Source organism: Opisthorchis viverrini (genome assembly GCF_000715545.1).
Source record: "Opisthorchis viverrini unplaced genomic scaffold opera_v5_615, whole genome shotgun sequence".
Lineage (NCBI taxonomy): Eukaryota > Metazoa > Platyhelminthes > Trematoda > Opisthorchiida > Opisthorchiidae > Opisthorchis > Opisthorchis viverrini.
The window spans coordinates 108,471-131,449 of NW_008752269.1; the positions used below are offsets into that span (position 1 = coordinate 108,471).

At 41.8% G+C, this 22,979-nt stretch overlaps 1 protein-coding gene across 1 annotated transcript; it reads left to right on the top strand.

The window, feature by feature from the left end:
• Positions 1-19,704: 19,704 nt before the first annotated feature.
• Positions 19,705-19,977, top strand: T265_15564 (hypothetical protein; the record flags this gene model as incomplete). The annotated part of the gene is made up of 2 exons (XM_009178617.1): positions 19,705-19,880; positions 19,920-19,977. Coding segments are annotated over 2 exons (231 nt in total), but the record flags the coding sequence as incomplete, so codon positions are not given.
• Positions 19,978-22,979: the final 3,002 nt, after the last annotated feature.

Here is a 22,979-nt window from a genome sequence, read left to right on the forward strand (position 1 = left end):
TTATTAAAGTGATTGCTTACTTATCTCGAATGAAACTGCTGAATGTGTAAGTTAGAGGACTCGGGTCTGATGTCTAGAATCGTCATTCCCTAACGCTTTATATAGAACTCCAATAAACCGTTATTCCCATGGCCCTGCTTGACCATCAGCCATCAAATATATCTGTGTATTCTATCCATTTTCATGTCTCAGTCAAATAGGGCTCAAAGTTGCACGAAAAGATTATTACTAAACAATCGATTTTTCCACTGCGAATCATTCCCTCGACATCACACTGCCCTCGGAACTTGGGAACTGCTTGGCTAGTTTGGAACAAGTTTTGCAGGGGATAGCATTTAACCCATTCCTGAGATGACGTTTTTGTTCAGTCTCTAAGTATCCTTCCTGCCAAATCGAGCTCATCATCCGAAATAAACCTAACCAAAGTTCCTTGTAAAGCCCAGAAAACGATGTCTGTGTTTTGCGTCCTCGGCGTGTAAACCAACCGTCCATCTCGGGATCGGAGCAAATATTCGAAAGTTTCTCCACACAACCACATAACCTTGGAATACATTGGCTCTGACATCGCACGGGGCTGTCTGGAAACCTTGAATTGTAACTCTTCAATGATATACAATTCGATAGATGAATGTTCGGTAGGCAAATCATGTGAACCTGTATCATTTATTCACAAACCGTAGCCTGTGCCTGATAATTCAAGCCACGTGTGAGCCGTGTGCATTGAGTTATCCTTTTAACAATCTAAGCAACTACAAGGGTCAAGGTGAATATTATATAAAAGGCCTACGGAGGATCATTTGTCGAGATTGCACTTGGGAAAACACCTCATGAACCGGTTCATCACATTGATATTCAGCGTTTTGTTCTACACATCCATCTTTGCAGATCCGATAAGCTATACAGATTGCGGTAGGTTTCTGTTCAACATTTCAGTTAAACATGTACACAAGATCGTTTAAGTATCGTTTCTGGATAGTGGATTCCTTACAACGCACTTTTCACTGTTAGATAGACCGTTAAAAACCGGACTCTTTTCTGGTACCATTGACAGCTTATTTAAATATTGGTGCCTCCGGGGGATTGTCGTTCAGCTGTAGCACCCTTTCGGTGCCATCCAAAGGAAGCAGGAGGGCTGCAATACTGCCAGGTTGCCCAAGCCTAGACAGCTGAAGCCGAGAGACAGAGGTCGCATTCGGGGAAGGGGTTAATCTACTATCGATCAGGTGGCCGTTGATTTGTTCTCTGAACTTGGCGACAGATGAACTGCCAACGGATCAACAGCCAGTGGGTTCAACCAATTATCAAAGATTGGCACTGTGACGCAATTCCAGTTATACTATCACGACTGTTTGCACTCGCTTTCATCCTGTATGCATTCTGAGACCAAACCCACCATTTGGACGACTGATTTCTTCTTTGAAGCCAGAATGTTAGCACAATCAAGTAATAGCCCGATTAGACGCAGTCGTTTTCCCACTTCCACGAGCGGTCCAGCAGAAGCATGCCGATAACGCACTCTAAGGAGCTTTTCCCCTCCCACCGACGGTACCAAACAGGGTCTTTCGCATCTTGAACGGATTTGCCCATGGTGAGGCGGTCGTAATGTCTTATCCCACCCATTACTGACCCCTCAACTCTTCACTCTGGACGATTGTCCTCAGTCGCACATGCGGATGTCTACAACAGCTATCTCAAATGGTTTACTGAAAATGATTCATGGCAATTGATTTGAAGCCATTTGATTGACTGCCAACTATTCTCACCTTGATTATTCGAGTAGATCTGTTATGAATCAACTGGAAAATAGTTTGCAGTGTTTTCTGTTTATTTTATAAACGGGAGTTGTGTAAATGGCTGTCAGGGGAATCGATATGGTTCATAAGTGAATGATTTCACATCATGGCGGCGAGGATTAATTTCATCCACAGGGTAACGCGGATGCCCATATGAGGGAATGGTTAGTGGTGCTGAACTAGACTCAATAAGATTAACTGTTGAACAACCGAAGGGTACCACTAAACCGCGCTTTTTACCTGTCAGGGGGTGCTTACGTTGCGATGGGTTATGTTCTGGTCAGCTGCGCATACAATCTTGTTAGATTTTGAACTGTATTCTGTTTTTCTTCATGACTTCTGCCTAAACAGGTTCAAACAGGGTTCGCGTGTTGTCCATTGACCTCACCCCCTGCATTCGTGAACCTTGCACCGTATACAAGAGTAGATTGGCGACCATCTCTATTAAATTTACGGCACGTGAGTTCGCCGGAAATTTTGCCGTTGAGTTTTTCTTTGTATTTCCCCAAGAAGCTGAAATTTAAGAGGTTTACGTAAACGTGTCTTCTGTGGACTGTGATAGCCACTAGTATTCCCTGAGAAGCCATAGCACTTTGCATAGGTGATCGCATTCACAGACTATTTTCAGATGTGGGTGTACGCGACGTCCGATCTGTGTGCTTATTCAGACATAAGGACACAGCATTTGATTCAAACTCGAGTAGCCTGGTTGTAATCGATGTCAGTTTAGCCCCGGAACCGATAAAACAAAACGGTATACTTTCATCCTCTTTTTCTCAACGCTAGCAAATTAAAGCTTCAGGGGTTTTAGTCTCCATCTTGAATATTTTATGTACTGACCAAAAAATGTCAATTTCATTTTTTTGTGAAACACCTCTGTGAGAAGACACGAGGTTGGATGTTGGAGGTGTCACTATTCAAGGCACATTCACCGGTGGACGCAGAGTGATACCTTTGCCGCGAAACGGGGCGTGTGCTCCATTGGCTCCACAGTGTATCATTGCTGCAGGCGAGACGCAAAACTACTTTTTCACTGGAACGGTACCTCCTGAACTTCAAACGGTAGGTTTTAGCAGTCATCCTTTTTATTTTTATCGTTAATTCGTGAAAAGCAAAGTTAGAGGCATAAAAAGTGAGTGCAAGCGATTGATAGGAAATAAAAGAGAGAAACGTCTCATTCGAAGTCATGCTACCAACAAATCCAGTCAGATGAGATGAATTGCAACGTATGTGAGAACTACTGGTATGGAAACACCCATCTAAAAACCAACAACCGAGGAAAAGACAAACAGGACTGAATGCTCTTCAAGCTCTAGCACAGTCACGAGTCGCACATCAGGAACAAAGTTTCCGTCATACTTGGTCTGGTGTGAGATTCAATGGCAAAAATATACACTCAACGCCATGTGCCACTCATAAAAGTGTCATAGGTACGTAGAGAGCCCACAATGGCAACCAAACACAAGTCAATGACTATGACCTTAGGAAGTCCCAGTTCAATAACAGCCTTGGCGGATTGAGGAAAGCAGATCCCTCGATGAGAGATGATCATCGGTTGGTGGATCAAGAAGTCGAGATCACCGCCAATTACACGTAGGGCTGAGATTATGGAGAAAGAATGTTCATCCGCACCATGCTTCTGCTTATTCTCCATTCCACACAGTAGCAACTCGTGCACCCAACCAAGCCCTGATACTCTGTAAATACCGCGTGGATGTTGTCACAAAATTAGGCGATTCAGCTCCACCACATCCACTGCAAGCACAACTTCAGAAAAGCATGAACCTTCTACATTAATATCATACAAATTAGGTTCCTCAAGTGGTATGCGTGATGTTATAGCCGAGAATTGCCAGCAGTTTGTTGAAAAGAGAAGAATTCACCTCTAAACAGATGTTACCAACTTCTCGTTTGCACGAGGCCGAATTTCTGGCTCACTGGCCAAGTTCGGGTTCCCTTACTACTGAGTGTACCAGGAGGGCTCACAATGTTTCACTTCAGGAGCGTTTTTTTTAAACCTCAGGAGAGCTAAGCGTCTTGACCGTATGCCAAGTTTAGGTGGTTAATCGCCAGCTGTCAACTCATCAGGCCGTTCCTCATGCAAAACGTGATGAAATTTGTTGCTCCAAATTAGGAAAATGGATTTGTAGCATATATGCTCCAAACGAGTCACTTAGCCGTCAAAATGAAAAGAACAACCTTTTTTCGCCTGCGCACTTGTGACAAGGACAGACCGGAGAATTTCGTTCCTCCATTCATTCAAAAGACTAACCAGGTCTTTTCAGGCAAGAATCCAATGATAGCTGGATCACGATTCTTCAACTACACAGCAGTTCTGTTTCTTACGCATCATGGCGCTTCGGATGGTGATAAGAGGAACAGTCACTAGTCGCCCTCCCAAAATAGTAAATATTTCTTCTGATTGGAACTCTGCGGTCTCCGCTTACAACAAACCCTTTGCACAACGTAAACCTCAAAGACAAGAGTCCAGTCCTCACCCAGAATACGATTGTGTATTCTTTCTCCTGCTGTTGTTCAGCTGAGTATGTTGGGGGCACGACACGACAACTTTATAGGCTCTCTTACGAGAATACTACTAACCTCAAGGGTTCAGCCAGAGCTCAACTGAGTCCCACCTAATCGACACCGGGCACGTAGTCACGCCAAATGAGCCATTTCAAGTCATTTACCGTGTACCAATTGGACTGCCAGTATCTATTCAACGCACTGCTTGACTACATCCGAAGCAGTCGCTATACGCCTGCGAAACCCGATACTGTGCTGTCCAAAGCGTTTCGTACGAACGCTGAGTCTCCCTTGGTCATATGACACGAATCATCCGACTTATTCACTCAACAGCCCTCTTGACTGTCTCACAGCACCCAACTAGATGCGACATGGAGGGGGCGCAGACAACCAGTCGTTCGTGTCTCCAAGTTTTGCATTTCACTAACCAATCTTCGCAACGTATTTCATTTTTCGTTCCTTCCCTAACCATCAGATATATACTGACCTGATGATGTGATCCCGGAAACATTAATGCTTGTCACTGTATTCTTTTTAATATATCTAGTTGTTACTTGGATGACTAACCTTCACTAATTACCGTTTTTCCGATGTACCATGTTGTAAACTAAGTCAGAACTGGTACAAATTATAAACTGTTTTCATTACAGGGCCGCATGACTGTCCGGTGGGAACTCCTGGATCGCCGAGGCACAATGTTTGTTTGCGTCCAATTCCCTGTAATAGTTGCGGAAGCAACAGAGTGAGAGCTGAGAGGGAACAAGACGTGTCTACAGAAATATAATCAAAATGAATTGACACACGTCGAATTCTCTTACTTTTCTGGCAAAACTATCGGGAAAGCTAATAATTTAATGGCACTGGGCGAAAGTAAATATAGAGATCAACTAACCAGGATGTACTCATTCTTTATTCTCCGAAGAACTTTGCCAGCGCGTTGGGAACACTGCGGAAATTATCCGACAAAATGTATTTCAAGTGGGTGAATATATCCGTAGTAGTCATGGGAACGAAGAAGGTAGCGAACAAAGCTTGTTCTCTGTGGTTGTTTATCTTGGATAATATATCACAATTTTATATAGCACCAGAAATCATGTGGAGAATGTTAAGATGGGTGTATATACACTTTAGTGAAATAGAAATCAAAGGGAGGGGGCTAGCTGAGGGATATGTCAATAGGCCACGGAATCAATTAAGTGAAGTCAGTGTCAGACAGACTTGTGGCACGGCGTTTTTCGTAGGCCACTTCAAGTTCAGAGGTCGGACAAGTTTCTTTTAAACTCAAAGCTGCGGATCCAACAGTCGGATTCCAATCGCCTCTGTGATCGATAGTAGTCTGGATCGTACCGGTCGTGATCGGTTCAGAGGTACCTGGTATATGATGGGGAAGGCTTGCGCAATGTCTATGATATGACTGGTTTTAAACAAGTGTGATGCAATCGCCTGGTGTCTACCAACTACCTCTCAGGAATACGGGACTGTATTCAGTCCAACTGTGAAGCTAACATGTCTGTGGCCGTTAGGCCAACGCACTATTCGAATGAGGGGCTTATGCGTGGAGTAAGCTGGTTGCTTGTTAGATGTGTTTTGTCGTGGAATAAGCATCACCGTTTCTGTTCACTGTCTATCGTTTATTCAGTAACTCTGTTGGGACTGTTAGAAAACTTTCAGGCATCGACGCAAGCTAATGAACAGGCCATCCGTGAAAGTAAGCAGTAGCTGGAATCCATCACCTGATGAGTAACATTTTACTGGAAATTTAAGCATTTAAACTGTAATCTGTCTTCTTGATGCGGGTTTACATTTGTGCAGGAATCCGGGGGAACACATGTGGTTAAAACGGCAGCCAGCCGATTGCTCACAAAGTTACCAAATTTAAAGACAAAATTTCAGTCCAAATACAGCGCACCAAAAGGGGTAATCACGGGCATCAGATAATTCCAAATTCCGTATTGTATAAATTGAGAGTAAAGAAGGAGAAGTAGTGAGGTTTTCAGGAGAAACACACAATATTCGAACGCCTATCAATACAAACTCCTAGTGAGCGCCACAAAACGAATGCAGGTTGAACTCTATCACGTCCGCGGCGTGAGAGATGTCTAAATATCTGGCAAGTTGAATCCCATAAGCTGTCAGTTCTAGAAAAATGGAAAATCCATGAAAACAAAACTACATCTGCAAAACCGTGGAGATCGTAACCAAGCAGAATTCTTATCCTCCCAAAACAGCTCTCATTGATGTGTGTTTGACCCTCGTTGGATTACAAAGGGTCTTCCCCTAAGAGGCAAAATACCGAAATACTTGAAGTTCCATCAATGTGGTACCCCACAACGACAAACGAAAGTAGTAAGTGAACAGAGCTTGGATCAACTAAACTTGCCACTGCATTAATAACTGGCGTTGCTCACCAGATTCTTCTTGTAGCCTTTGGTCGGCTTAGAAAAATAAACCGCCCTGAACTCCATGGTCATTTTCGGTACTGGGTGATGAGGGCTGCTCAGCCGACGACTCGTCAAGATATCTACACCGTTTTACCACGATATGATGAACATGCTTGGTTCCAACAATCGATTACAACATGGTCTCCATTGCACATCTCTGGTGTCATGCGTCTTATCCAGTTTGCTTTCCTCCACATATTTAGAGTACAACTCGATCCTTCCAAATAACTTGTCAACTTTAATTTCTAAGGTTGGACACCTTCAAATTGCAAGCTCTCAAGATCGCCGTGGTCCAAAATCCCGTTATTCCTCCCAACCATACAACCGAGTGTTTCCATGATTACACAAGATATTCACATGGTTTTACATTTGTTCGTTCTTCAGAATACACTGAATCATTTCAAGATCCAATTTAAGAAACGCGCGTGTTTTATTGAATGAGTTTCAAGGTCACGGTGTGTGTACATGCATAAACAAATGTCAAAACCTGATAATCTCTTTAAACATTTATGCTAACATATCATCTTTCATGGATAAATACTTCGGTCGAGGACCTGAGTGACGGAATGTAAAAAAATACCACTTTGCAATGAATACTCGATATGATGATTCGTTACCGGGTAATGTAGTCCCCGTGCCCAGCCAATGTCAATAACTTCAAAAGCGGACCATTTCGCACACCATGTCTTGTCATTACTACTTTATTAAGCGTTGGTTTCATAGCATTTTTGATAAAACTAAGAAGGTCATATTTCTTATGAAAACGCACGCATGCAAGGATATTCCTGGTACAAATAACTTGGCAGAACTCCCTAAAGATCCAATCTTTAATGAATTTGACAATGCTGATAGGTTGTCAACAGAGAGGAAAAAAGAACAGGCAGTAAACTCGATCATCAAAGCGACTGAGATACTCGGTTCAACTGATGTAGATAGTCCGTCTGATTCTAGCTGGTGAGGATCACATGGGTAAACGCAATCTATTTGTTCTTATTATTATTCATACTTTTCTCATGATCAATACCTGGCAATGAAAATGAGGGCCATCAAAACATGTGGTGTTTTATCATAGATTGAGCCTAGTGATTACTGTGGCATTCTGCCAAAATTGCTACAGATAATGATATAACTCCATGATTTCCAGCAAATGGTTTTGTTCTATCCGGAGTTGCCAAATGTTTCATCGAGTTCCCTCTCAGCATATTTCACTGAAGAAAATGAAATCCATCCATTTAAATTTTATGCGTATATGTCATAATGAAAATAAGTCAACCTGCATTATCTTTCAATGATAATTCACCCTTATCTGCAGCTTAGAGGTTGATATATTCACACGACCAGTAGCCGCGCATATTGATGCAGAAATCAGTCTGGCAAGTGAAACACGGGTGCTTGCTTCTAAGCAATCTTCAGAAAGTGGCTGGGAGCTGCATCTATTGAAGATTTTGGTGGTGAATGAAGGAAGGAAATGGTCGTTTTTAATCTCTTCGGGCGGTTTCCTTTTTGTATTCAATAAAATCGTTCTTTTTTCCTTTGCTCAAATAAAGTTTCTAAATAGAATGGCCTCATATAAAAATATTTCTAGGAACACTAGCTACCGGTTTTTAATTCCATTGTGGTTATTTGTTTTCCGAAATAATCAGTAAAATCCCTCTGATGTCGGTGTTGGAACTGAGACGTGCACCAACACTAGAGTGAACTCATTTTACGAAATCAAGGTCAACTTACCTGAAGCGCCTCCTGGAGACAAAGCAGGCGCTAGTGTTGATTAGGTGCGAATTTTGAGCGTACTAAAATGGTCAGTCATCTGCATTTGATTGGGTCCCAGCTCTACTCTAAGATGTCCGTATGGGTTGGTTTTTTTCAGGCGGCTTTTACGTTTTTCATCCTCGTCTTGGATCATTTATTTCATTCCATAAATGGTTTCCGTTATCCGCATACAGGACTGAATTCTCTTTTTTTGCGTTTTTGATGCATACCCAAGTGCATAAGGGGTCATTTCAAGTCCGAGCTTTACTTTAATTCTTTCTAACTAACTAATATGCATGGTCCTGACCAAAAATTTCAATTAATTTCACTTTACTAGTAGCCTTCTCGACAGCTACTACAAGTTTACCGGTGATAATGCTGATGGGGTTGCATGCGAGTAGTATATTTTTTCATAAATCCACTTTGCGTTTCCTGAAAAATGAGGTCTATCAGGAAATTCGTAAAGTCGCTTTGTACCGTTTGTTTGGTTTGAGCAACAGTCAATGAATATCCAGAAAAGTTCAGGAAGTCGCGTTCAAAAAGCGGACGGATATTCAGTTTTATGTTTGCTTCCCTGTCCAATAGTCTGTAACTGTTCAATTGGAATTTTCTAATAAATAACTCAGCAGTGAAGGCTTACTTACTTTTCACAAGTACAGAGAATGTGCGACACCCTGTGAACACAGGACGACACTACACATCAACAAATTATACTGACATAATATGTATTGTGGAAATAGATTAGCTGAGTTTACGGAGGTGCCTGAATGATTCAACTAATAGAGTTTTCGTGAATCCGAAAGCCCAAAAAATTTCAAGGTCGGCGCAGTTATATCTGCTCAACATTATTTTATTAACAAAGCATGCCGGATTTGAATATTTTTACAGCAAGTTTGCACAAATTGAGTGCACATAAGAGCAAGTGAAACACATGAGCTTTACCCCACTTGAAGGTCATGTAGTTTGCCATGGTCTGATGTCCAAGGTCATTCAAAGCGAACTAGGAGAAAGCTACTTTCCTGGGTACTTTTCGTAATACTAACTTCTTTCCATACAATGTATAAAGCTGTGCTTTAACTACTACAAAAGAGTGACCTAAAGATGGTCGAGTAATAGTTAACTCTGATTTGATGGCGAAATAAAAGTAATATTTGAATGGAAAATTTGTGGAATAATTTCACAATAAAAAGGCTTCCAACGAAGGCCGTTTATATTCTCGCTTCATTTAGCGTGTACATCGTCTGAATTCAATTATCCTCTGAAAGAAAAGTTGTGAAGAAATGACTTTAAGTGTCTTTCAGATAACAGGATGATGTTGAGTCGAATGGCTTAGCTCGTGGGCATACTGCGGCGCTGACAGATTTGTCACAAATATCCAATCAGAAGGCTAGACAAGAAAGCTTTTTACCTGCTCTGTTAAGTCAGAGTAAGACCCGTCCAATTTATCGAAGTCTGTTTTGTTCGACCAACACTTTTCGCTAAACGTTAAGAAACCAATTACATCTGCTTAATCGAGGGTCTCGGGACGGTTATAAACGATCACCCGACAGTGTAGAATTCTGGATAAATTTTGGTGACTCTTGTACTAATTAAAAAGAAAATTAAGTGCAACCACTCACGACTTTTGGTTCGTTATACGTATTTCCCTATGGTTAACGTCCTTAAGTAATAACTTACTTCATTTTTTGTAATGTACTACTCATAAGGTTGCTGAAAATCTGTGGACAGCCCACGACCGGTTTCGCCCTTTTTGGGGCTCACCAGGTAGGCGCAGTCCCCGGGTTTCCGTCAACCTTACGTTCTACTTGAAACCAAATTGCACGAAATTAGCACATATACACTCATCTGCAAACTAAGTTGGTTCTTTCGAAAGAGACTCACCTGGAACCCAGCTGAATTTCTCGTTTATGATGTTCTCAAGCAACTGAATGTGCTTCTTCATTTTTTGCTGACTCCGTTTTCCTGATCCCGCAACAACCTGCATCAATGAAATGTGAACCCAAAAACTTCTACATTAACAGTAATCCATTTTAGTAATACTATTCAGATCGCGGTAGGAAGATCCCCATGCGCATATGTTTGTCACAAAGTCGGAGGGCGAATCTCTATCTAGTTTTGGCGCAGGCAGTTTGAAACATTTCAAAAAATTATTTTCCAGGAATTCGTCAAGCCAGTCTCCCATGTTCATGATACTGTAACGGCAACAGTTACGCAACCCTTCTGATAACCACGGGAGACTTCTACGAATCGATGGGTGACAACATACGCATCATGATGCGTACTCGCAACAATTCATCGATTTCCGGTTGGTGATTACATTTTAAGAACTCCCACGTAGAAATCTGACGTACCAGAACCGTTCACGACTGCAGAACCTGGAGATCCGAAATCGTTCATTTGACAATACTAAAGGAAACGTTTTCCACTTACTATAGGAGATCGAATATGAAAATACTGCAAAAGATCGTGTATGTTCCTAAAATAGGCAACATTAATACTGTCTTTATTTCATGGAGGTTTCGTTCCTTGAGCAAAGTTACCCTACGCTTACAAACCGATGAGTACTGCACCAGTGTGTACTGCTCATTCGGAATTGCTAGAAATGTACATCTCAAGATGATCTGCGCAGTTCTGTACCCACGAACCCCCGACTGACACTTGAACGTTCTGCCAAGAACAACTGAAAAAAATAGTCGATTGCTTGGCTTGGGATACTTACCATTTAGACGTGGAATAAACCTAATGCGATCACTTCTCGAATGAAGACATCTCAGATAAAAGTCACACTCTTGGGCATACCATATTTTTTATTCTGGGTTGCTTGTAGAAAAGTGATATTAGCGGCTTTATTTTCTTCTTTCGAGGCAAATTTGTTTCTGAATCTTTAGTTCAGGAATGCTTGCTTGCAAGATTTACCCCGTGTATTCCCAACAATTTCATCTCTGTTGGATCCATCCAAAAACAGCTCGAATTCCAAGTACAGCGCTGACGAGAAATGAGACTTTCGCCATGTATATTTGTAGTGCACCACTCATAAGGTTGCTGAAATTTCGTCGACAGTCCACGACAGGTTTTGCCTTGCTTGAGGCTCATCAAGTAGGCGTAGTCTACGAGTTTCCGTCAACCTTATGTTTTGCTTGAAACCGAATTGCACGAAATTAGTCAATATGCACTCAGTTGAAAACTAATTTGGTTTTCCGAAAGAGACTCAGCTGGGTTCCAGGTGAGTCTCTCGGAAAACCAAATTAGTTTGCAAATGAGCGTATATGCGAGAATTTTACCAATTTGTGGCGGTCATTTCTGGTAAGTAGCCTTTTTCTTATATCCAATTTGATGTCCACACCACCGTTTCAGCTTAGTGACTATGGGTTGCCGGAATTTAAAAACCCGTACTTATGGAGTTTTGGTTCCTTAAACTCACGACAAAGCACAACTCCTTGAAAAAATTCCAGGATCTGCTTCATATATTAACATCTGAATAACAAGGTGTATTCTGGGCCTGGAAAAGATCATAGATTTTTCACCCTTGCTTATATCTGATCAGTTCAAAGATATAAATTGTTCAAAACTTATACTTATATAGGATAACAGGAAGCGCTGCTTTTTGAAAGTGGTAGAATAACAAACTACAATCCATCGTAGACTTTACGTGGGTCGCCTCGACATTTGTTGTAGGTTAAAAACAGGCCAGGCGATGGGACTGACACAAACAATAGGATTTTACCAATAGATCTTACCCACCTGAGTATCGGTGACTAGAGGGGTGGCTGATCCCTGTACTTTAGCCACACAAATGTTAGTATTCCTTTCGGGAAGGCGGCCTTCTCTAAACAGCAAAGCACCGTGCTGACTCAAAAGGCTTTCGTTTTTCAGGATACATTACTTTATTTATCCCGAAAGTATTACCACCGTGATACATGTTGTTCAAAGAATGATGACATTTCAGACAGGATAGCGATCACTTGTTTGCGTCCCAGCGGCTCAAGAAGTGTTAACAGAGTAAGACGTCTAGCGGATCTTGTGGTTAGGGATCTGTTTGTAGTCAGTCGTACTCTTTAAAAAAAATACGTTGCCCGAGTATCTTCGCTTGAGAACACAGTAGGATTGATTAAGTTGGTTGCCATATTTGGCGATTTCATGAGAAAACCTGATGAGTTGCGCCTCAGATGGGATAAGAACAATTACTTGTGAATACACGCTCTAGAAACATTCAGAGGCTGCGAAACCACCCCAAATATGGGCAATGAAGCGCCAATTTGATCTATTGTTAAACGATTACTGAAAGGTTCGGCCAGTAACCCCGACACGCATGCAGTAGCCGAGGTCAGAACTCTAAACAAATTAAATAAGATGCCCCTTTTTGCATTAAAAATTGCGTCCTTGTAAAAAACGCACCTACATATTTTTCGCACTTGAGGATGCCAAAAGAAAAATAATATCCAGTTATAGAATCGGAAGATCGGAATTGATATACACTGTCGAGTGGCGCTTGGCTTATTGCGCAATTTAACATAACCATAAAAGTGTATCCAGGTTTAGATGATTAACGTTTCTCACTGACAAGAGGTCTCGCAGAGATCCTAGCCACTTTCACAAACGAACGACTCATTGAAATGTAAGCAATATCTCATTATTACATAAAATGGATTCGAGTACTTGACATGGAACACCAGTGCAAGGTTTGAAAATGGTATGCCTGGCCAGATTCGTATGAGTGTCTCATTAAAATCGATATAATTTGCAAGCTTACATTTTTTCGGTTGCATTCAATTCTGTATTTTAATAAAGTATGACGTTGCGGAACACTTGCATACTAGAATTTACTTACGAATCTCAACGAAGACATAACCAAAATGCGTCCGAAAACCCAATGAATAGTGCATTTCACAAGCAACGTTTACTTCGATGTCACAAATATCGTCTCATTTGAGACATGTGACAGATTTTGTACAGCAAAATCATTTGGCGAACATTATAGATGATGGATTTTGTCGAGCCTCTATTAACGTCAATATGATCTTTAAATGAGTGGATTTGTATTGTATGGTACCGTCGTGACACTGTACCTATACGCTTCCAGCAAACGTCCGAGTGTTGAGGATCATGCGTTATCCAATGAATTACATCAATTTCATGGTACCCAGAAAAATGGGATCAAACTCTTGAAACAGCGCCAGTTCGTGTCTTTCCCAAGAAAATGTTGAAACTATGCGCAGTATTACGTGAATTGTGGCGACCTTAAAACTGGCTCAGTTATCACTGTTTGATTCGGGGATTGTCGTGGGAAATAATTCATCTGTCACCGAAATGAATCGGTTACTCTCCAGACTGTTGTACTCGCCACCGCAAGATGTGTTACTTGATACTTGATACGCTTAGCACTGAGAAGGTATAACAAAACATCGTTTCAGCAATACGGATATTTAGGCTACAATACTACATAGCAACCTTGTGTTTTCTTAAGGGAGACTACTCACAAGTTTGCTAAAAACTATTCGACGGCCCACGACCGGTTTTGCCCATCTTGAGACTCATCGAATATACACAGTCTCGGAGTTTCCGTTCCACTTAAAGATAAATTGGACTGGTTGCGACAACTACACTCATCTGCGAATCTGTTCGATTTCACGGGCAACTCAATTGAATTCCTCTTCTATGATATTTTGCAGCTGAATGTGCTACACAAAGACCCCCTCCTGTTTCAGATGGTACGATATTCGAGATATCGCAATATATCATAAACGCGACATTCAATTGAGTTCCCCGTGAAGTCCCAATTGACTGATAATAAAACGATTACAAAGATGATAGACTGGGTTTTTGTGGACTTGAATTAGAGCAGTTTCCCTCTCACGCGGGAGTCGCTAGATTTGACGCGTTTTTTCACCAAGTGCAAAAATTGTGTACACGTCACACTACAAAATTAGGGCAGGTTCGGAAAATGGTCTCTGAAGCACCGTGTAAAATTTTGTATATATGACGGAAGAAAAAAATGATCACCAGTGATACACAGCTCAAGGCCGACTGAACAATTCGACTTTCAGTTAGTCTAATCCAACTTCATAAGTGCTGGCCATAACAGCAATCGTAACCAAACGAGTGTGCGAAAAAATTGCAAACACCTGGTGAAGGAGAACACACCACAGTTGCGACGTATGTTCAGTTTCATCTAGTTATTGGGGGTAAATTGGATGGGTTTTCCTTAACAATACATATAAAGACCATTGGTAGGTACAGTCACACATACTCAACCATAATTCTAGTTAAGGGATCCACTGAAAGGTGACCAATTTCTCGAAAGTACACAAGACCGATTCGATTTATAGATATGGCGTACCAATCGTAAGGTCCCTAAAGGGTGTATTGGCAAGATTCATATAAGTAACAATTTAACATTGATTCAGTTCGCAAGTTCACCTCAATTTCCAGTGGCGCGCAGTTCTGTATTCCAGAGGAATATGCGGTTGACTAATTCTGGTGTACTTATGAATCGCAACAGGGACAAGACTGCCAAGCGTCTAGAGACCTAATGAGTAGCACATTTTGTCAACGAAGTTTAATTCAATGTCACAAACATCGTCTCAATTGAGATATGTGACAGATGTTGTATAGCAAAATCATTTGGCGAACATCATAGATGAGGGATTTAATCGAGCCTTGACTATCGTCAACGTGATTTCTCAATGAGTGGATTCCACTAAGAGCGAATTTCACTTTATAGTTCCGTCGTAGAAATGTAGCAATGCGCTGTTTCCAAGAGTCTGGGCGTTGAAAGTCATGAGTTATTTTAAAGAATTCCATCAATTTTTGGCGTCATGGTGCCCGAGAAAAAAAGGGATCACGTATACTCACCTGTACTTCTAGCCAAAGGTGAGCATTTTCGGTCACGTAAAATAATTCGCGGTAAGTTGAAATTCGTCTGCATGCAACCTGTTTTGGGCTCACGTGAAAAATTGCTCAATCGATACCATGTTAGTTTGAATCCGTCAGAACTGTTGGACACAATCAGGATTGCTAGGCACTTTGCTTCCGTGGAAACTTCCAAAAGGTTTACGGAACGTGCAGGCAGCGCCTAACCCACGCACGTCCGGCTACAAGTTTTTCTGCCATTCGGTTATCCGGGCAGACTAGCTGGATATCCATTTTTCGTAAATACGGTTAGATGAACACCAAGGTCTTGCGGCTGGGTGCCGGCGATGAATTTATTCAAAATGGTTAACCCTCCCACTAGGAACACAAGATTCAGCAGATGCGTGAAAATTGTTTGAAACTTTCCAGTAAAAACCGCTCATCTTATCTATCAAAGCTTTCTTTAATCTCGAGTTAGCTGCATATCTTTGATATCGAATTTCGGTTGGATGAACACCTGCCTTTAAGGTAAATAGCTTGAGGTTTTGCTCTGGACATCACATGATCACCTCCTGTTTTTTACACCCAATGATACCCAAACCCGATAGAAAGTTACATTTTAAACGCGTTACTCCATCGTTTCTCTGTCTCTGATGTCCACAACAAAGAAATTGAAATCTGCCATTGTTTCAGTCGCGGTCAACTTCCAAAATTATTGCCACACCAAGATCAAAACAACCAACATTAATAATTGAAATCGCCATTGTTTCAGTCGCGGTCAACTTCCAAAATTATTGCCACACCAAGATCAAAACAACCAACATTAATGTATTGCGATAAATTTAATAACAGTTTTTTGTAACTTAATGTTCGTAACTACGATTGATACTTAACTACATTTAATTTACACGTCTTGTTGTATTGTTATCCAATTTCTATCAATACAGCACTCAAAGTTCGGTTTCAGGTCCTACCTCTTAAGTTCACTTTGTTGATAGGACACGTGTTTAACTTCCTTGAAATTTTCGCGTGCGATGGCCACATTCATTGTTTCGTCTTGGTTTTAACCGTTTTGCTGTCTCGAATTCCCGCGTAGGACTCATCTGGGTGAAATAGGGTCATGGTCAAACTCATTGTTTCACTTGCCGTCATTTTTTCCATACCGAGACTTATTCAGGAAACTCTCGTCCAATGTTACTAGCATTCTGTGATCGCCTGAACTTGAGTATTCTTCCGGCACAGCATTCGTAATATAGAGAAGCGCCGTAGTTGTCATGGAATCAGGGATCCTCAACTAAAGACGACTTAGTCCCACACTGATTTTGTCTCTCAGCCACGGTCGACAGACTGTCCCCAGTCCCTGTGTGCAACGAAAAGTCGTCGAAGCAACATCTATGTGCGTTTTCAATCATTGAAAAGCAGCTAGATGGCTCTTTTTCTGGGTTTTTCTGTGAGTTTCACTTTGGAAATGGGGACGTTCAGTCATCACTTGGGTACACTACATGCTCCACAGTGGAAGTAATCCACTTCCTATTTGGCGCGTCAGAAGTCTGCAGATATCGTTTTCATGAATGTTACCTCAAATATTGCTGTAGAAATATTGGAGGCCAAACCATTCAGAGGCTCACAGGATAAAAAAATTATCCTCTATATATTAAAAAACTACTTTTGGCTGATGAAAGTTTATTTGTGTTTCCCAGACAAGGAAAATGAACAGACGCACTTTCATTTCTAGCCTAGTCTCGCTAGGGGACTTTGCCACGTGGCGATTAACTAACCTTAGCAAACATGGCGTTTTACAACACATGAGCCTATGAAAAGTCCAAAACGTCAAACTTGGCTAGCGTATTTTATATTCTTCCTTGGGTTCGCTCTGCGTTCTGGATTCGGGACATTCACAAATACGGTAGTAATTTGCATTCACGAAAGACATTAACGCGTCCGAGCTAAAATGTGAGTTCAAGGAAGCGCCCATATATAAAGCAGTTACTCCTTTGCAAGCCATGACACTCCGATGAAGCATTTCATACTTTTGACATGCGGTCTAATCGTCTATGCGTCGTTAGTCACAGAGAGTTTCAACTTTAGAGACTGTGGTAAGCTTTTTCAGCGACAATTCTCACTATATCGATACAATCAAGTTAATTTAACGTGGCACCTTATATGGCATACAAGATGCGGCATTTCGCATTGTTACGAGACTCGTAACGCTGCACCTGGTCCATTAGTTTTGATTTGTTCAGGCCCCATAGATAGTGTTTTACCGTACGCAAGTCGTACTGTGTTTCAGTTGATCACGGATTCCCATATGGACGAGCTGCCAGTAAATACGTTTGCCAGGTCAAATGATTTATTCTTCCTAGAATCCATTCCTGATTTCGAGAACTGAGATACTGCTGGAGACGTAGGTTCCCTTATTTGTAGTACTTCCATCCATGTCAGTGAAAGGTGCGTGCTTTTCAAGGTGGCCTTTTCAGGGGCACCTTCAGACGGAAATTTTCCCAGAAAGCTCTCATCCAAAGGGCGATCTTCGAAGCCATTGGATGTTTTTACTTTTTGAAGCATTAGCGCGACTGTTTTGACATATCACAAGAGTCCGACATTTGGATGTTCAAACGTAAGGTACATTCTTCTGGCGGCAAAATGATACCGGTTCCTCGGATGACGCCTTCATATGGAGTCGTTAATTTCTTCCTTGCGAAGCATCGTTTTGTCACCATCAGGATAAGAGGAAGGCTCTTCCAGCGAGCGATCTGGATAGTCGTAATAGGTATTTCATTATTTTCCACTTTGTGTAAGCCACAATGTTCACTAATAGCAGCGTCTCGTAACTGAATTTTCGAAGCCTTTAAGAAGACAATTTAATAAATGAAGAAAAAACAGTAATCGATGGCTGACCGATTGCAGTCACTCTGAATCTGTGCTACGTACTCAACAAGATCCTCTTGGCAACTCCATCGTCACGAGAAACGACTGATGGCCTACGACGAGATTTTACGGATCTTCATCTCAGCGAACACGTTCGTGCACACCACTCACAAATGCATCAACTAATGGTTCCGCATTTTTTCAAGCATTTGTTGCCCTGCAACCCAAGGAATATGGCGCAACGCTCCTCTTGGTAGGTATGTTTTTCGAATACGAAGCAATGGCAGTTGATGTTCCTGGCTGCTTTTTCAGACCAAACTTCTAGTTGTACAAATGGGTATCAATGTTTGTGCTAACTCTACAAGGGTTTGCTGATATCATCCAATTTACCCACCGGTTGTCGTATGCCGGCGCTCTGGAACTCCTTCACTGGAAACGCACAAGCTTCAACAGCAAGCATCTAACCGATCAAAATTCATCGTTTTATTTTGAATGAAGGGAAACCAGACAAATTTACACTACTTCACCGCCAAATATTTGTTCGTTCCCCACAATAAACCTTCTAAAGAAGCCAGATTATCGGCGTAAAGTTGTTTCATGTCTGTTTGATTCTCTCAGATACAGACTGTGCTCTTGATGTAATTAATTTTGTCAACTTGCTTTATCGGATTCTAAGCCCATGAACCGACTTAGATAACCATGCTTATAAGGAGCAAACTTCTTCCCGGGTGTCATTTGTTTCCCATGAAATCTTTGCCTGCAAGCTGGTCGCTAACACTGGAACTCCTGCCAAGTTGAAAGTCCACTAGCTGGCAGTTTGGGTGGTCTGGATGATATAAGTAAACCTTCATAAATTTGCAATGCAAAATCCTGATCATTCGTTTATCTATTCAAATTGATTGTAAAGGCTCCAGAGACGTTAGCGTGATAGCAGTGAGGATTCTTCCATGCGACACTGAACCTTGCGTCCTTGTGAGGGGGAAAACAGTCCGTGTTGAACTAGAGTTCCTGGCACGTAAGTATTCATTTGATTCAGTTGTTGTATTGACGTGTGCATTCGATTTCGACAGATCGTGAATTCACCATCCGTTATAATCACTTTTCAATGCGCCACTTCCATGGTGGCAAGTCGATTCACGTAGTCTATGGAATAGATGGAATTTGTCCAGAACTCATCAGGATAAGCGTGTAGCTTATTTTAGTGGTTAGGGTTGTGTCCGACCCCAGTGGATTCTGTTTTTCTTTAGTGAATTATGAATGACAAACGACACTTCTAACAAAAACAGGCTCCAAAAACACATTTCTGCCGAAAAGTAGACAGTCATTTTTCTCTTTTTTCTAAATTGTTTACTCGGAACCTCTTATTGCTTTCTATCGATAGTGATGTTCTAGACTGAAGTATGTTATTTTTGGTTGCTTCTTGGCCATAACTTGCCCTTTTTGCTTTTCGTTTACGTATGCGTACCCCTCTTGAACAGTCAATCACGTCGGTGCCGAAATTTCCGAAATCCGAGGTTCGTCCGGCCACGGGATACCGGTGCTGCGATTCCCGGAAGGAGGTATATGTGCTCGCTTGACTCCATCCTGCCCCATTGAAAAAAAGAAATTCTACCGTTTATGTTACAGTCCCAAGGTAAACGAGAATACTAGACCCGTAAGTCGTGGGCAAGCCGAAGTATGCTGCAACACATAGATGAATCTCATGTTTACCGTAGACAGGCTTCGAGAAATCCAAGGCTTTCGGTCCACCTAACCAAAACAGACCAAATAGTACAGTTTTCTGAGAAGCATGGCTTTGTTTGCTTTATGTAAAAAGATGTGCACCTGAAAAACGTGGCATCTCTGAGAGGAAATTCCTATTTTAAATGAGCATGCCTTACATCCGCATAAGGACTGCTTTATTTTTGGTTCCAAAATCTTGTTTTTGCGATAGTTTCTTTTACTACTGACATCCTTGAATGAGAGTAGTGTGTGGCATCCGAAGCTGATGCGCATGTCAATGTTGGCGATTAAAAATTGAGCTGAAGATACCTTTTTACGTATGTTGGGTGAAAATTATTGAAGCACACCTGGGCCATCAGGTTGAGATTTAGATTGGTTCGACGGAGGTTTCTCCAGAGCCATGTGATCATGTCTCTGCTCCATGTAGCGAGACCCCTTTGACAGTGCACTTGAGTTCTAAAATTAAGATGTATTGTGCCTCAGACTATTTCAGGTTTCCTGTCGAATGTCAGATTTTTTCAAAATATGGAGTCAAAATGACAATTCTTCAAAATTTCATGGAGGCCATCGAAACAATGTTCGGCCACCTCGAGGTTGAGCTGTCTCCTTCAGTCAAACGCGTACAAACTATTTCTGAATGGAATTGTTGGTCAACGGAGCTAGTCCTCATCACTCGATTCAGATGGCCTGGGCTAGCTCGATAACGTGAGTGTGCGGCATGCAAAAGGTTGATAACACGCCCTCAGGAACTAAATTGAGTGCGTTAAGTGACCTATTGTGCCGTCAGAATAGTATCTATGTTTCGCCGTCTTTCATAGGTAAGGACAAAACGGAAACTCTGTATATTGTGCCGCTGGAGTTTAGTGCAATTTGCGAGTTGTCACACTCGTCGCCGTTGACGAGGATGCTTTTCTTGGAGAACTGAGTATTTCTTCACTTGTAAAACCTCTGAACAGGGACCAGCAGAAGACCCTACAAGATATTGTCCTCAGCGTGCCTGTTGTTTTAGATGACAAAGGCCAAGTTTCATACAGGTATTTATACTTGGACTAAACTAAGATGCCGTTGGAAACATGTTGTGGCTCTTAATTGCAATCTCTCCTCTAACTGTGCGTCCACAAAAATGCACCACACGTAATTTTTTGGATGATGAGTCGTTCCGCGCTGAAAAGCTTCTAATAGGTTTTGAATTATTGGCACACCAGTTTCGAGGCATAAAGTGCGTTTGCACGATTTCCAACCAGATGTAAAGTGGAAAACGTTTGGGCTAGGTAGCACACTTCGTTTATACTGGGGTTAACAGTGAACTCGGCAACGACAGTCTTGCGGGTGCGAACTTCGTACAGCGCGGCAGCAATTCGTCGGTGGTGTCATTTTTTCGGGAAAATTTATCTTTTTGGAGAAAGATCCGCACCTTTCCCTATTTCTCGTGCTCAAGGCTTATGTGAATTATAAGTACGGAATCTTCGCTGCAAACCGAGCGCTGCAAACACTAACTCGATCCTACTATCTTTGTTTGAGAATCCATGTTGCTCCTAAAGTCCACTTCCCTCCAGGATATTTGGGTTTCATTGCAGTCCGGATAAGACTACATTCTGGTCGTCTGTTATCTTCTCTTAATTTCGAACAGTGCTTTGATTGTGGACTTCCTAAATAATTACGGGAAAAGTTGGGTCTACAGGTTGTGCCAATCAGACGAAAAACTTTATCTTTCAGTGATGACCAGGCAGGATTTCGGTCTAATCCGGCAGCTTTTCCGTTCTTTAGTTCAGTTGTTGCTCTTTGACTTTCGTAGTAATAAGTAGGTTGAGAACTTTCAACTTAATATACTTTCAGTCAACTGAATTTAGGTTGGATGGGTTCACTGAAAGCGTCCAGAAGAATGCATTCAGAGTAAACAATAAACGTTAACCCTAAACTGAGACAGACAATTGCTCTCTGTGTGAAGACTCGCTGCCCCCTCTCCCGTATCCGGGAAATAAAGTTCCAGCGAGTATAGCCTTCAAGACTACTTCAGCCCTAAGACCCAAATACCACTTCGAGGTGGCAGGTTGGAACGGGATAGGCGAATAGACCCACTGAAGTAACGTGATATTGGGCTGTAATTGAGTTGTAATTCTTCGTGTTTGTCTGTGACCAATATATACCGGCATACAATTTATATAGAGCGTCTTGTTTGATATCCGTCAATTTGTGACGGTCCTCCTCACTTGAATGCATATGTGTTCTCGTGACTCCGTGCAATTTAGTTCGTTTCTTCCTTCATGTCTAGCGAGATGCTCATTTAATCGGGCGTTTATAAGTTACAAGCACCGATAAGTACGTAGTTATTTTCTTGTTTATTCATGCCTATCAAAATATAACTTGTAAAATGTTCTCTTCACAGGGTCCTCAGACTGTCCGATTTGAGCTAGTGTACCGCGACGGTGCAAAGTTCATGTGTATCGAGATCCCCGTGCGAATTGCATGAGCCAAAAACACTTCTGTTTTCACGATACTGTCATAGAACACTTCAGTGAATTGTCGTCTTCATTCAACAGTATATTCTTCCAATGCTTTTGCAAATACATGAACCAAAGTGCCCACCACTTGTCCGTTTTTCCAGGCCTTATTTGGCCATGAATTGCAATGTATGCTGGTAGCGTACAGACGCCAAAGTATTACATTCTGCTTTGAGCTTATGGACAAAAATCCGCATAAAAAAAGGGCAGTGAATGCACATAACAGGCAGTGTGTGAGAAATATGCCTTCTGATATTTCGTTTTATCCGCTTTAGAGCTGTATGTATACCCAGTCTGCAAAGCCTCGTTTGAGGCAACCTGAATGTCTGGCCCAGTAAGCTACACGGTTCACATGTGGTGCACCGTCCTTTATCGGTTCACATTTGTCCGTGCAATCTGACTGCTTCTAATGGCGAAAGGGCGAAGGCCTTCGATACGGAGCTATTTATTAAGAAATGCCAACTGACCGGTTACAGACCATTAGACAGGGAAGCAAAACTCTCATTTGCATCTTATTTACAAAAACTGGA